At 39.3% G+C, this 16,753-nt stretch overlaps 1 protein-coding gene across 1 annotated transcript; it reads right to left on the bottom strand.

Annotated features, from left to right (window-relative positions):
• Positions 1-4,283: 4,283 nt before the first annotated feature.
• Positions 4,284-16,368, bottom strand: Tektin-A (Tektin A). The gene is made up of 6 exons (XM_019050134.2): positions 16,131-16,368; positions 12,730-13,036; positions 10,646-10,860; positions 9,254-9,479; positions 8,052-8,206; positions 4,284-7,254 (listed from the first exon to the last, which is right to left on the bottom strand). The coding sequence occupies exons 1-6, from the start codon at positions 16,355-16,357 to the stop codon at positions 7,035-7,037; spliced, it is 1,350 nt and encodes a 449-aa protein (XP_018905679.2). The 5' UTR covers positions 16,358-16,368; the 3' UTR covers positions 4,284-7,034.
• Between the last annotated feature and the right edge of the window lie 385 nt (positions 16,369-16,753).

Raw genomic sequence — 16,753 nt, 5'->3', positions numbered from 1 at the left:
TTCACCATCGAAATGGACCTTTAGGGACCGTATTTATACGGCCGATTAGTGTGCCTTCAATATCTTGATAGGCAATGTGGGCTGTGAGCTGCTTAGGAGCAGCAACAGTTGCTAACGAAAACTCAAAAATAATACAATTACGGAGATATAAGTTACCTGGAGAAAAATCGTCGTAGGCTCACAGGGACCCCGCAGCAGTGTCCTGGGAGGCTATTGCCTCCTAGCCTCCCAGTCCCTGCATAAAACATGTCTAAAATCAATATTCTCTATTTTACTACAGGGCCGGATTAAGGGATGACCACATGGAACGCGGCCCATGGTGGTAAATCTAGGGGGCGGCAAATTTTGCAATTTTCTTGAATGTAGGTATAAAAAAAAATCGAATTTAGAAAAACAATTACAAACGAGAAAAGGTAACAAAATCTCTCATTTCCTGGGATTATAGTAATTTCTAATTTTGTCGTCTTTCAGTGATACAAGAGACAGCACCTATAATTTAGTCGAGTTAAGAGAGGAACGAAACACGCAATTTGGCCTGGAACGGCGCGACTTAGAGAGAAATGATGACGAGGGCTTGAGATGAAAAGGAGAAGCCCTCGGCGCGGCGGTCGGCATGTAACACATATTAGCACCTACAAGACTGCACGAATACTTCACGCATTGCATCAAACACAGTGCGGTCACTGCAGTCAGCATGAAACGGATAGCGCCTACAAGAATGCATGAATACTTCACGCATTGCGCCAAAGACAGCGCGGTCAGTGTGCAAACGCTTAGCGCCTACAAGACCGTCGGAATACTTCGCGCATTGCGCCAAACACACTGCAGTCTGCGCGACGCGGTGGCGGAAGTTAAAATCATTAAACTGCATTTAAGCTTGTTCTTTCATAATTTTTTCGTTCATTTCTTATGAATGGAAGGCCTTGTCCACACAGAGATAGGTTTACGGAACTTAGGAAACGGAACTACTAGCAAAAGTTCCGTGAACTTTTGCTAGTAGTGTTGACAGGGCTCTCCCAAAAAATGTGCCCAACACAAGTTAACGCGTCTTCTGCATCTTTCCCCCGCTGGCACGTTCACTTGATGGTTTTTATTGATGTTTCAAAACGAATGAGAGGGGGGCGGCAAAATACAGGCGGCCCATTGGCGGCAAGAAGGTGAATCCTGCCCTGTTTTGCTATGAGTTCTGAAGTGAGGACATTTGCGCTTTATTTTGCAGCACCGTATCAAAATAAATTTCACAAATTTGGCATCTTCACGATAACGCGCTTTGCTAACACAGAGACGAGGAGTTGACAGTCGGTCAGGTCATCTAATTTTTTCGTTCTACCAGGTAACCACAAAAAATGCAATGATGTGAGGGAAACCCGACAATGATAGTCAATATTATGTGATGGGAAATTTATAGGTTTCGTCAGAGCAGGATGAATCATTGATTTTACCTGCCGAGCGTAGGGATACCCCTCTGAGTAAAAAAAAGGCTGTGGTGAGCCAAACTCATACGCCACTCATAATTTTTTATCGACAAAAAATTACATAACGTATGCGGTTTGACTGTGCGCTTCCCATTTGGACGCATTTCTGCCAAACGGAACTATGCGCATTATGACGTGAGCCCTGTTATGTATGTATCCTTATGGGTCTCAGGGCTCATGTCTTAATGCACATAGTTCCATTTGGCAGAAATACGTCCATTTCTCTATTGATGTGATAGAAGAGGAGAATATGAAGCGTACAAGAATGTCTCAGATTAACGATTATGCTGATGAGAAAAAACACAGACATCACTCTTAAAATTATATTGTAGTAACCTCACTTGCATTGCATGACGGATGCTTCGAGGTGTGCATTCGTATTTCTATGGCCAATTTGCAAAACCACGTGTCTCAATTGCGTTGTTTCAAAATTTCTGCTTTAAGCAGATTTTTTCGTAAAAAAAACAATAAGCCAACTTTATAGCTTGAAATATTAACAGAATATCCAGCTGACAGTGATGAAAAATAAAGGAGGTTTTCAAGAGCTTACGTTGACTGGTTTCCCAAAGAAGAAATTAAGTCGCGAACGGAGATTCGTGGTTTTGCACTTTGGCCATCGATATGTACAAACTCATGATCAAAATCAAACATGAATTTAGAAAAAAAATGAGATGCGTCACGGCTGAAAGTCTGTAACATACTGATGCCCACGATTTTGTCTCAAGTATTAACTTTGGATACAATTAAAGGTAGATTGGAATGATCTATTTTTCAACTCAGATTTTACAAGCTTCCCCAAAAAATGTTCATTAATGCTATGTTTGTAATGCTTGAAAATGCACTTAGTCATAGCTAAAGAGAGATTGAAGATCGACGTTCCAGATACCTTCTTCAATTTAAAATTGCACTTATTCAATCCGGGCTAATAAACATACTTTTTCAATTTTTGCCGTATCCATTGGGTTGGATGTGAATCCAAAACATAAAACTTCGTCCTCAGTCTTCAACAAAATGACTTTTAAAAATCTTCCGAATTTACTGTTTAGGTTTCTGATAGAGGCCTCCACATAGTTTGTTTTAAGAAATATGAAAGCGCTCAGGATGATTTGCTATGAGCTAAACTGATCAGGATCTCAAAGTAAATGCTATCACAACTATAATCAGTGGTCGTGCTTTGCGATCAATCGATTGATCTGCTACTTAAACATATCGACGACCAAAGTGTGAAAACACGTATATTCGTTGCGGTTTTTCAAAATTTCCGTTTCTGCTTGATTTTGTTGCAGAGGAACAAGCTTTTATAGCTTGAAATGTACACAGAACTTTCTGCTATATGAGAGGAGAAATAAAGGAGGCTTTCGAGAAATTACGTTCAATAGTTTTCTGAAGAAGAAAGAAAGTATGACGAGAGCAGTGTCGTCGCAAACTGAGATATTTGAACTTTAGCAATTGATATGGAAAATTATTCTAAAGGTGTGTATCCCAAACACCTTCATAATCGATTCTCTAACCTACCTTCAAATGAGGCGATACTGAGTGCCGAAAATTTACACTTCGATACTGATCACGACAATATTGAGTGTTGGTAACTGTTTGAAACGGATCCATAATGAGGATATCATTTCTGACGTGAGTGGAGGAGAAGAAAATCCCATAAAATTAACAAAGAGAGAGAGAGAGGGGGGGGAGAAAGAGAGAGAGAGAGAAGAAAAAACAAACAAACAAAAAAAAAACTAATCAAATCAGAGTGACACACCTATCTAAATACGTAATAGTTGCTCATCGGGATATCCCAATTCCGTGCAGAACCTTGAATCACATTCTCGCGTGCACTGCGATCGAGCGAATAGATTGCCGATTTAGACTTCTGATTAATGTGCTAAGATTACAATATTATTTTTGGAGTAATAATTCACATGCGCATACGAATAATTTTACCTGAAGTTCTATTTCAATCACGATAATGAGTTTCTGAAATTTACGTGGTTTTAATTTTTCATGAGTAATTCTTCTTCGATATGAATGGAGAGTAGGGGATAAAATGATGGCGGAAAGGGAAGAGTGAACTACACAAAGTCTGATTTTACTGGTCGAAAAACTTATTAAGTATACCAACGCATAAATAAAATACGTCAATATAATGATGTGCCTTTTAACGGTGTCTCGTGTTTTTGTTGCATGCAGTTTTTATCATCATGGGTTTTCTCAACAAATAGTTTGAATTATTGTCTAGGGATTGTTCATAAAATATGTAACGCTCTTAATGAAGGAGATCGAGGACGGCGTTACGCCACTTTGTTTTCACATGTTAAAGGATAGGCACCCATGTTACAGAAGCGTTAAGAGGGTAGAGGGAGGGGGGTAGGAAAATTTAAAATGTAGCGTCACGTGTTTGTGAACGGTTCCCGAAGCACAGGAAATAATTTTTTGAGCGGTCGGGGGCAGAAATAAATACCAAAAATGATTGACCTAAACCAGAGATTTGACACTTTGAAGTTCGCAACTTAAACCACGTGGTATTGAAAAAAAGCCATACTCATTCAAATATTCCATTTTTAGGAAAAAATATTGATATCCTGATGCAAAATTACGCTTTATTGACATATAAACATTGAATTCACTTTTTGCAAAGCAATCAAGCAAAAATTCTCTTCCAAAATATCAAAATTCGATTTTTTGAATCAGCTCGGAAAGAATCGCTCCCATAGTCCTCCGTATACCTAGTCTTCCCGTGAGTGGTCACATATCGACGGTGAAACTACCAAACCACGTATCTCGGTTTGCGACGTCGCAGACTTCCTGTCATACTTTATTTTTTAAATGAAAAACTACTTAATTTCCTGTCTTGAAAATTTCTGTGATTTTTCCTCTTCGTGCGGAGAAAATTCTGTGAAAATTTCAAGGAATGATATTGATTTGGTCTACTTCAAAAAAATAAAATGCGAGCGTAGATTTTTAAACACCGCAAACGAGATACGTGGTTTGGTAGTTTCACCGTCGATATGCAGTATGCACATACATTGCCATCAGTGGCGAAGCGTGAAAGATCGATTATCGATATTTCCTCGTTTGAAGCTTTTGGCAAAGAATCGATGCTTATGGTGTTCGTTGCGATCATCCTCTGCATCAATCCTTTTCCATAGGTGTAAATGGTAGATCGATCGATCCATAAATCGCAACGTACGTCACGCCACCGATTTTCATTGAATTAAATGTTACATATTATATTGGATGGTATCCCTGGCGGAAGTTGATTTCTGCTGATATCTTTTAAGCAGGCATCCAAGGAACAAAAAATACGTAACAACATTGTATATAAAAAAACAACTAATATTTAAGACAACGCAACGTAAAAATCAATACACTAAGCTGACAGTCAAATACTAAATTAAAGTAATTAATTTTACACTGAAAAGTGTTCTATAAAATCAACTAATTAAAACTTACATGAAGTTTCATGACTTGGGTATAAAAAGTATGAAATGGTGTTACGGAATTGAAAGTTGAGTTATTAGGATCAATTTTTCTGCAAAAATTACTTTGGAACAAGATTTGTCATAAACACTCATCGACTTGAAATATTCTTTACAAGAATTTTTCTCTCTCTTCCACCGGCGATTTTGATTTCGACAGCAGGTTCATGTGTCGGATTCTTAAAATTATTTATTTTATTTAGCGCGTTTTCCACTCAGTTAATAGAAGGTGATTTTAAAATATTCTCGCTGTTTGTATCTTTTCTTAGATGAAAGCAAGCGCTTCTCGAGTCTGAGAGCAAGAAAAATAAATAGAATGCAAATTACAGAGATGAATCTTATCAAGTGAAAAAAGAGCGACGGACAGACAAAAAAGTCAAAACAAAAAAATGACGCCAAACAAAATGAAAGTACGCTTTTAAATTTAATTATTAAGACACTCGTTACTCAAACATTTCACTCAAACAAGTGTATGAATTGTGCATGTGTTTAAGTGTACAATAATGTTGGAAAAATTAATTAGACATAGGTATTCATTTTTTATCAATTAATCGAATAATTTTTGTGAGGCATTGTCGGCAATGTTGGCAGGCATTTCAAGCATTTACTTAGAGCCACCAATACCGCAGTATTTCCTCAAAGGCACGAGTGTTATCTTCGTCCATTTAGGATTCACATCAAAATTCAAACGCATATTTTAAATTGAGGCTATATTTAGGTAGACTCAATCGTTATTTGTAACGAAAAACTGCGCCATTAAAACTTTCCACTGCTCAAATTCATTTTACTCTTCGAGGAATTTATTTCAATTTTTTGTCGAAACGAAAACGAATTACCAAAGTTCATTTCATCGTTTTGACAAACAATTGTAGTTTGAAAAGATCATATTTTCGTGGTTATTTCCGATATCTTCCCCGAAGACGATATTATTCCCTGGGTACCGTGGCAAAATGGAATGCAGAGAGGAAATTGAAATCGAGGTGCTCATTAAAATTTAAAATCGCACTAAAATTGACGCAGGAAAATGCTAAATTGCAATTTCTAAACGGATGGAAGAGAGGGAAATATATTCAATGGGACTCGAATACACGTATCGAGTCTCCTGGCTCCCAGTGATCGCGTGCCATGAAAAATTCAACGGTAGTAGAATTTGTTCTGCATAATATTAAATATTGTATTAATGAATAGAAGCTCCCTGTTGGATATAAAGCATATTTCACGTTAGTATAAACTCATTGAGACATACGTGGTCAGCCAAACCTGCTTAAGCTGTGAAATAAATTTGGGTTGTCTGTATCGATAAAAGCAGGGGAACTCTCTCTCACTGACTTACTGATGCAACGGCATTAAAATTACTATTTTCTGTGGTGAAATGACCTGCGGGCCCATCATTTCTGCAGTGATTGCGAAGAGAGCAGTAAGTGTCAAATTTTCGAAATCAAGTTTCCTTCGAAATTCGTTTAATCTCTTATAGATGAAATCACTGAAATAGCTAAAACAGCAACATTCATGTTCATAGTATAAAGAAGAGACATATGAGAAAGCCGCAAGTGCGCAGAAAATTACGTAGTTGTATAGGCAAGACAGCAGTAAGTGACAATATTCCTCCAGAGAGCCATTGAAAACAGTGCTTTCAAGTGAAGTGCCGCCCTCTTCTGCCAATTTCTAACCTGAAAATGCGTTTATCGTGTGTCCAAAACACAACCACGATAGCATGCAGAAGATAGCACTTACGGCTGTCTTGCCTATAACAATAGCCCAGCATGGAAATGAAAAATACCCTTTGAATGTGACCGAAATAAAATCAGTCGATTTTCAATCATCCAAACGGGTTCTAGGAGTCTTTCAGACGATTAGTGGCAATTTGACAAAGAACGGAGGCTTATATCCATATGATTTTCAGGTCAGAAGCTTCTGAGCCCGTTTTCTCAAAACTTCATTTTTGCACTTGCTGCTCTCTTCGATATCACGGCAGATTAATGCCGTTTCTAATTCATTTAGTTTTATGGATGAATGATGACGGCATAAACGGCAGCCTCTTTTGATTTAGATCCTTAAATGGGACTTTTGAACGGCGATTAATCTTTCAGTCACCGTGTCCCGACAACGCAGCCACGGAGGGGTAATGAGCGCGAACAGGCTGACAGCGCTCTCTATCCACCCACAACGTTTTCAGCTTAACCTGCAATTCCTGCTCCAGGTTTTTCCTTGACGCGTATAATTCCTGATGCACAGCCTCTGTATCTTTGATACGGTTTTCCAGAGTCGTTGTTTGCTCAAGAAGCGTTTTTACCTCCTCCACTAACCTGCAAAGTCAAGACACGTAGGGATTAATTGGCAAAGAATCAAAGTCTGGGTGATAAATATTTGAAAAAATTGACAAAAAAAAAATATAAAAATAAAATAAAATAAAATAAATAAGTGCGTGGGGTGAACTTTGTCGCAGGCAAATAGTGAAATCAGGCATGCACTTTAAAAATGCCTAGGAAATTCGTCAAATTCTGCAGATGCAGGAGGTTTTCTATATTTTTGACGTATATCTCTGAATTTTTCAATATATTGAACAAGAATCTCGTTAAAATTGAGAATTTCAGTGGAATTTCACCATTCATTTGGCTTTTAAGAAATTTTCGAATTCGAAATTGGAAACATTTTGTTCTTCCAGACACATTGCGAATGTCGAAATGAATGCTCAATCAAGCTCAGAAAATCATTGAAACGGCCTTACAATGGTCTTACATTCTGGTGAGCATTTTTCTCCAAATTTTCAAAGGCTTGAATTGTCAAAATTGAGGAACTGAATGGTTTTCTTCAATCTAGTAGAGAATATTTGTCTATTTGCCTAGGCATTTCACAAAATGCCTGATTTGACTATTGGCCTGCGACATATCTCTATTTGACTACACTAGAAGGATTGTGCCTTTTGACATAAAAATATTTAGGTAATCTAAAACTAAATAACAAGAAGAGCTACAAGCATGAAGAAAAGGAAGGAACTAATAATCTTTTCGCTTGAATTTTCATTAGATATGGCATTTAGAACACGAGTGAGTGAATGGTCTTTTCGTCAAATTCACCGAATGAAGAAGCTCAGATTACTCACCTCACGTGAGCTTCATCGCGCGTGCTTTCTGCGGGCGGCCTCTGGTTTCGATTATCTAGCCGCGATTGAGCGACTTTCGTCATTTGGTCCAAATTCCGTATCATATTTTTCAACTTCCGGATGGTGCCTTCGGTAGTGCTCATTCTGTTCAATATCTAAAATGAAAACCGGAACAGTTTTGTTAAACGCTTTTGTGTACGTCTTGGAACAATCGGAAAGATTGATAAGGCAACGTCGCAACAAATCAGACTGAAAAGACAAGGACTGCTAGGTTTTTGGGGATCAAATATTTTGAGGAGGAATGATAGCACTGCGAAATGAAAGTAAGTACTTTGATGGACCAGATCGATGCTTAAAGTCAACAATTTTTTTCATTTTTATTATTTTTACTTTTTAACAAAAAAACCAATCAAAAGATTGTCCTGAAAATGTTCATGACTCCTTTCGTACAGAAATATCCAGAAACATTTCATGGACATTTTTAAGGAGGAACCTCCCTTACTTGCCGACACCCCCTCGAAAAATTCCGCCAGATAGGTCCGGTCACGGTTGCTGTATCACCTTATTTCCATCTCGCGTTATCCATAATCTGTGCAGGCGTGCGTTGATATACGGGCTGTATGGAGCATAGATGGCGTAAAGAGGGATCGGCAACATCACACAGCAACTGTCACAGTGTTACAGGACCGATCTCCACGGCTGCCATCTTACTATCTCGCCGATGCGCATTCAAATGAAGGCTCTTTTCACGCAATTTTCAACTTTTTAGTTCGTGCCTTAATATCCTTTAAAAAATCGGGCAAACAAGTGCACTCTCCACTTTTCAAAAATACTGATATTCTCGGTTTTTATGATTTTCCAGACCTGTTGACAGAGAGTATGGAATCAATCAATATGAATCGATCGAAAAATAAAAACGTGAATTGATCGACGTGAACCGATCGGCATCGATTTGATTGTAACAATATTAAAAAACAACTGTTGTCGATTCAATTGACACCGATTCGATCGACAAAATTCCATCAAATCGCGGGTTTGCCGATCGGTCCATGAATTCGTCGATCGAATCGTTGATGACCGATTCATGATTGTCGATCAAACCACTTCCATCAGTTTACGTTTTTATTTTGCGATCGATTCATATCATGTCGATCGAACCGATACCCTCCCTTTTAGACGCTCTGTATGGGTGTAATATTGACCTTTTCGAGGCAAGCCTGGAGGACTTGGCGACTCTGCTCGGTCTCCTGGATCCTCTGGGAGAGAGCAAGGTCGACGCGATCGCACTGGAGTCGCAGATCCCTGATGCAGTCGATGAGGATGGTGTTGTTGAGGAGGAGTCGGAGCTCGGCCGACTGCTTGCACGCCTCATCCCCCACCGCCAATGCTGTCTCCGTCTCCGCCGTCCACCGAGGCACGCTCGCACCACTACCCCAAGGAAACACCAATCAGGAGACGTCAGTTTAGGTCACATTTTTTCACACAGGTAAAAACTTGGCAACAGTTTTAAAAATTTCTGAAAACGCCCTTTGAATCGACCGAGCCTGCCCCTCAAAACAGGTCAGCTTTAAAATGTTTGAAGGAGGTTCAGCAGAACGATTTTTGAAATTGGTAGACACAACTATGGACAAAGTTATAGACCAAGATGACAAAAGGGATATGGAGGGATCCTATTCTGCCGTGCTAAGGAAAAACGCCGTATGAGCCTTCAGGCGTTGCCAAATTTCCTTAGACAGATCTCTAATTTTCAGGAAAATCTGCGAATACTTTCCTTCCAATTTCTTACATACTTTTGTTTGCAATTTGATCTAAAGTGTCAAAAAATGTCAATGGAAAATATTCATAGCTTTCCTCAAAAATGAACACTTTATCAGAGGAAATTTGGCAACTGTCGAATGTTCATAGGCGTTTTTTCTTATCACGGCAGTATTGGTGTACTAACCTACCAAAGGGATCGCTCGAGTTCCCCATAGCCTATAATTTCTTGTCTATAGCTTTGTCCAGCAATCTCAATAATCAGCTTGCTGGAGAAAAGTACTGGAGCCCGCTCATGAATCATAATACGGACGTGTTTAGATCAAGAGGAGCTGTTGAAGTACATTTTAAATTATTTTTCCCGATAGACTACATTATTTAAATGTTCTTTAAAATGTCATGTATCTTAATGGATCATGACTCGTCCTCAAAGTAATGACGGGAGGATTGCGGGTTATACGATCCGCACAGGAGACACACGTATTGTGCGCTTCGTCAAACTGCGTTTCCACCGCAGTCCACAACGCCTTCAGTTTCGCGCGATACTTCATTGCTCACACAAAAGTTAAAATATTTGCATCATAAATTGCCGCGAAGAATACTTACTTCCAGTTTCTGAATATTCATGAAGTATATTGTCTCGCATTTAGTAGAAAACCTCTTCATGGAAACTGTTAGGATTATCATTATCCAGCTACGGGGCACATAAGTAGGTACGTACCAGCTCGAAAAACATGCAATTCTCATATTCAGAGTTCTACACTATTGCAAAAAGGTTCAATTTTAAATGTCTCGATTAACTCTATGTAATTTACCGACTATATTTGGTATTTACGCACTTTTCGGGGAATCGCACGGATCCCGGCTTGAAAAGAGCGGTGGTGGACTGTGTGTTGAGTCCAACATTGGTAGTCTCGAGGTCGTAGGCCTCTCTTTTGTTCGACCAATCCCATTCCAGTTTGCTCTTGACCGACTCATTTCTGGCCAGCTGCTCTTCGAATTGTCCCAAAGTTTTCACCAGTAATTCCCGTACTTCGTTAATGAGTGAGTACTCCTGGAATTTTCAGCGATTTTATTATTCCGAAACAGGCGGACATCGCAAAATCAAGCAACAAAATAGAGCCTCAGTTATTGTCAAATGCGACGGTCACGAAACCCATTTCATCATACAGCATGGATGCAAGTATCCGGGCTCCACGGATGTCCGTATTGCCTACGCACTAATGTGAGGGCGTTTTGACTATAATGAATTTTTCTCTCTGTAGTGTTCGTAATAATGAGAATTTTTTATGTAAATACACAACGCTAAGGTGTTATGAAAGATACATATATTTAGTTGAGCCGAAGCTTTTCGATCTTTCCAATCATTATCAAAGCTAAATATCACACTACATCAAGCAATAAACTACAAGATAAAATGAAAAATGGGATGCATACCAGAGAGTGAAAAATAAAAAAAAATGGTTAAAAATAGAAGGAACAGCGAGAAGGAAGCAACAAGCAGTCAAATGATAGGTGGGTGATGACAGGGGGAGGTAAAAGTTGGCTTTTACTTCCTCCTGTTATCACCTACATAAGACAGCCGCCGCGCCGCACAGTGTATCGAGCCAATTAGAGAGGTCGGACACGAAATTTTTGACTAAAACTGCAAATTTTGGGGTTTATTTCGTCACATTTTACATTTCAAGGGGTGCTTTCAGTAGAAAATTTCAAGAGGAAACCAAGAGGAAGCGGGGTTAGAAGCGTTTACAGTTTCCAAATTTATTGTTGGACCTCTCCTATGGACTCGATCCACTGTGCGCTGGCTGGTGATAACCATCAAAAGTTAACAATGACCTCTCCCTCCCTCCAAAAGGACAACCCTTTAATACCAAAACAAAGGGCCGCCATTTTTGGGCCCTAAACTCTTCATGGTGCCCAGTGTCCTCCTTTCCCTATAAAAGGACGCTACTTTCAGCATAAATACGTCCAAATAATGGAGATGTTGCATGTGTGAGGGATTTGCGATTTGACCATTAATTCTTATGTAAAAGTTCGCGAGAAACACGATGGTGCCACTGGTTTTCTCAGAAATCATCTCCCAAGCTCAAAAAAAGCTCTCAAAGTGAGGCCAAAATGGAGGGGATATCCCACCCTACCCTGAGAGTCCACCTCTACATCAAGACAAACTCTCCATGCAAAGATAGGGAGCAAATACATTGACAGGGCTGCCCCTTAATTGGGGACTCCAAAACTGAAAACACGGCAATCCTGCTAATGTATTTGCTCCCTATCTGTGCATGGAGACTTTGTCTGGATGTAGACGTGGGCTCTCAGGGTAGGGTTGGACGTCCCCTCCATTTTGGCCTCAACTTGAGAGCTTTTTTTGAGCTTGGGAGTTGATTTCAGAGAAAACGAGTGGCACCATCGTGTTTCTCGCGAACTTTTACATAAGAAGCAACAGTCAAATCGCAAATCCCTCACACATGCAACATCTCCATTGTCACTTATCGAAAACACAGGAAAATGCGGAAACAAGGCTAAAATACAAAATACAAAGGCAGGACGTTTTGGTACCTTACGGCACCATTATCAACTGCTAAAATAGAAATAAAAATAAAAAAGAAATTAAAATAAAAACTTGTTTGTTGGCTGGTAAACTTAAAGGCTTGTTTGTTGTTTATTCTGTTATCACTGCAGTCTCATTTACCAATTTCACTAGGTAACGCCGTTTGCTGGTTTTTATTTTAATTTCTTTTTTTATTTTTAATTCTATTTTAGCAGTTGATAATGGTGCCGTAAGGTACCGAAACGTCCTGCCTTTGTATTTTGCATTTTAGCCTTGTTTCCGCATTTTCCTGTGTTTTCGATTGTCGTTTCCGTTTCGGGCTGCTTTTACATTCTCTTTGTTTTCCACTAATTGTCACTAATGTAGATAGCGGACCTTAGCGAGCTCCTGTTGGACGGGATCGTGGACGAGGTCGGACTCGAGGCGGAAGCCGCGCTGCTTGATGCACTCGTTGGAGATGAGGCCGGCGATGTCGACGGTGGCGATGCAGCGTTTGATGCGGTGGATCTCGTCCTGGAGCATCCGCATCTCCTTCTCCACGGCGTCGATGCTCCGGCTCAGGTCCGTCCTCAGCTTGTGGATCTCCAACGCCCGCCCGTTTATCAGGCCCTTGCACTCCTCCTGGTTCTTGTCCGCCAGCCGAGCTGCCGTCTTCATGTTGTCCGTCGAGTGGTCCTCTACCCTGGAAAAAATCATCGCAACATTTACTATACCAGTGGAAATCGGATACAACGACCCTCTATGGACCGGCCTGATTTTGTCGTTGTATCCGATTCTTGTTATAACCGAAGTGCAAATACACTGAGTCAATTGGAAGTCGAGTTTTTTCTGAGTAAAATCAACCTCTCCGCTCATGGAAGAAAGAATAATATATTTGGGTTAAATTGCACGCCAAACGTCACTGTAACAGTCGCAGTGATATGAAAATATGGCAACCTCAATCTTGATGCTCAGCACAAGTTGTACATACTTTAAACAACATGGTGTGGGAAAGAAAAAATGATGTAAAAGTCTGTGTGGATCATAAATCTCAAAAAGTCTGTAAATCATTAGATCTAAGAGATTCAAAATCATAAATGTAAAAAAAAAATATTAAATTACTTAACCAAATCTTATTATTTATGTTATTAATAGATAATTCAGCTTTATTATAATAATAAAAAAGGAGGGTTAGTGGCTATTAAAACCCTTAAATTAAATCAGTAAAAAAATCTAATCGATTGAGTAGTCTGCTAAAGCCTTTATAAGGCGTAGTTTGACTCGCGTGGGGTTTTGTTTTTCTTGTGGTGGGCAATCCAAAGTCCCATAACCAATGGACAATAAAAACGTTAATATCTTGGCTAGAAATTAATTTCAGTAGTTTTCGTTGCGCGAAATGTGTTCTGCGTGAAATTGTGGTGAAGAATCATGTATCAGTATCAGCGTTCTTAAATTTGTATCTTGTTTAATGGTACATTCAATATAAAAAAGTGAACATAGAGAACTTTCCTAATATTTCTCAGGAAAAATATATTTTCCGGAGAAACAAGGCAACGTTGGGATGCTCATACGGCGTCGAAACACTACATGGGCCTTGTAAGCCCCATTTTTCGATGCCGCGATTATCCGAACGCGAGTTGAATTGTGCCAAACACGGTGCAGTCGGCGTTAAACTCATATTAGCGCCTGCAAGGCTGCAGGAATACTTCTCGCATTGCGCGAAACAGTCCGGTCGGTGTCAGCGCCTACGAGACTGCATGAATACTTCTCGCATTGCACCAAACGCAATGCGAGAGTTATTTGCTAAAACTATTCCACTACTTGTACGGGCACATTGCCGTTAGCTGGATTGAAGGCGCTTCACACTGTGAAGATGACTCGACACTCTACCGCACTCCCTTCCTTGGCTTGCGCGACGCAAAATTCGCCGCAAAATTAGAACCGCGCGTCATTTCTTTAGACGGTCCCTGTCCGGTTTTTACCCTAATTAAAGGGTAAATATTTATCCTAATTGCAACGATTCAGAAACCCGCACGATGTCGGAACGATGCAGCGATTCTGAAACTCGGTTTGCGTAAAATAAATTTCGTTTCAATAAAAAGAAAACCGAACGAACTAAGATATCGCGTCTTTTTTGAAATTGTAATTTTAAATCATTACGGAAAATTCTCAAAATTTTCTAAAAAACTGTGTAGCTATTTTTTTTTTTTTAAAAAAATGATCAAAAATAAAACATGAGGAAAAATGTGCAACGTTATAATCGGAGATAGGAACTTTTTTTTCCTAGTGCAGGCGTCGATATTTGAAATCATTCACGGCAGACGTAACGAGATAACTATTCGATCACGACTTACTTAAGGGTTCTATGAAACCCAAAATTCCAGTATTTTCCAGGCTTTTCTAAATCCGTCTTATAAACTCCAAGCGTCCCCAGAAGATCTGGTCGGATTACTGGCTAAGATAAAGAACTAAACATAGTGGTCAAAAAAATAAATAAATAAATACCCCCCCCTCCCGGCTAATCCGGCCCTGGGCAAAAGATAAAGAGTGGTGGCACGCACGTGTTGATGAGGCTATGAAATTTTGAGTTCCTGATACCTCTTATAAACGTGAAGTACCAGTTACATATTTTTTTGTGGTTTTTTCTCTATTTTTGATTTTTTATATTTTCTTTTTTTTCCCCCAAAAAAATTATTTTTGGTTGACAGTTTACGATGCACCAGACTTATGTTTCAGTTCCTTGGATATTTCGCAGAATCATCAGATTTCGAGAAAAGCATTTGTCGCGGCATTCAGAAACTCCTTCGATTAGTTGAGTATGCACAAAAACATACACAGCGCCAGATTGAAACCCCTCGAACAGTTCTGACTAAGCGCTGAGTTGGAAACGGATAACTGGCAGTGCTCAGGCACCTTCATTTTTGTGCCATGCAATCTTATGTACGTGGTTACTTTGAAAAAAAAAAAATAAATAAATAAGACAGTCCAACAAACGCACAGTACTATTAGAGGCATTGCATTGGCTATTTATTGATCCTATTTCAGCTTGGATGAAACACACCAATGATCTAGAATTATTTTGAACGCTCTGAGTTTTTGGATTGTTGTGCTTGAATGATCCATTAGACATTAGGCATCAGGCATCAGGCATCAGGATCATTCAAATTCAACAATCAGCTCATTCACATTTAACGATTTAGCTCATTCAACACGGAAAAATGAAATTGATGACCTGTAACAATTTTTTATTTAAAAAAAAGGTCAATTACATTATAGTGGATTTTACAGTAAAAAAATGCTAATTTAACCACCCCCGCGGTTAAATTAGCTTTTCACAATTGTAAAATGTACATCTGAAACACGTTGGACACATTTTTTAACAATTTTATTGTTAAATCACCAGTCCATTTTTTCCTCGTGAAGGTTACGAAAACCTTATTCTTTGGATAACCTCGATCGTTCATTTTTTTTTAGGGGCTCAGCGGACTGATTTTTGAAACTGATGGAGAAAGCTATATAGACAAAGATGATACAAAAGGGATAAGGAGGGAACCTATTGGTGGAAGTTAATGGTTGCAATGGACAAAGGCAGTAGGTAATAGACTAACTAACGGCAACCCACGAGAAACCAGACAGTTAGTCCATCATTTTCTCCCTTAGTCCATAAGAACTACCTATTTCAACCAATGGCATGGCTTCATACTGCCTATGTCTTCTTTGTCTATAGCTTTTTTTATCAATTTCAATAATCAGTCTTTTGGGAAGTAAAAACAGGTTTATCTTTATGATGAACTTACGATTCTGACTTGTTGCAACTTTTACAAGAGACCTGCTTGAGATGATCGATCCGCTCCTTCCATTGGTGGACGTCGTATCGAGCCATGGAATATTGGTCCACAACGGGTCTTACGCCCACAAGCCCGGCCTCCGGGTTCCAATCCACCCTTCCCGTAGCCCACGGACCCACAGGCTCCATAACTGTCGACTTGGTCGTCCTCTCCGGCGTCGGCACTACCACGTCCATCTTGAATCTTTAAGCAACTGAAAAAAATGAAAGCTTACTGACAAAATGTTCAAGTATTTAATTCCTGACATCTACTCTGCCGTGCTGAGGAAAAACGCCTTATGAACCTTCAGGCGTTGCCAACTTTCGATCGATAAAACACGAATTTCCTGATGAACTTGTGAATATTTTTCTTCCAATTTTTTTCAGATAATATTTTTCGTAATTTCACCTAAAGTTCCTAAAAATTTGAAGTATAAATATTCATAAGTTTCCTCCAAAATAAACATTTTATCGAAAAAAATTTGGCAACTCTCGAGTGTTCATACGGCGTTCTTCCTTAGCACGGCAGTATTAATAGCATTAAACGAGTTCTCTCTTTAATTGTACATCACCCTGCAATAGGGCATTTTGCAA

The sequence above is a fragment of the Bemisia tabaci genome, chromosome 2 (assembly GCF_918797505.1).
Source record: "Bemisia tabaci chromosome 2, PGI_BMITA_v3".
In the NCBI taxonomy this organism is placed as follows: Eukaryota; Metazoa; Arthropoda; class Insecta; order Hemiptera; family Aleyrodidae; genus Bemisia; species Bemisia tabaci.
This window is presented reverse-complemented; position numbering and strand designations above follow the sequence as displayed.

Excerpts from the sequence above, each read along its gene's own strand:
- Tektin-A (XM_019050134.2), bottom strand. The coding sequence starts at position 16,357 with ATGGACGTGGTAGTGCCGACGCCGGAGAGGACGACCAAGTCGACAGTT. Across the intron at positions 8,207-9,253 it reads TCCAGGCTTGCCTCGAAAAG|ATATTGAACAGAATGAGCAC; the intron begins GTCAATATTACA and ends TTTTCATTTTAG. Across the intron at positions 7,255-8,051 it reads CGCGATGAAGCTCACGTGAG|GTTAGTGGAGGAGGTAAAAA; the intron begins GTGAGTAATCTG and ends TTGACTTTGCAG.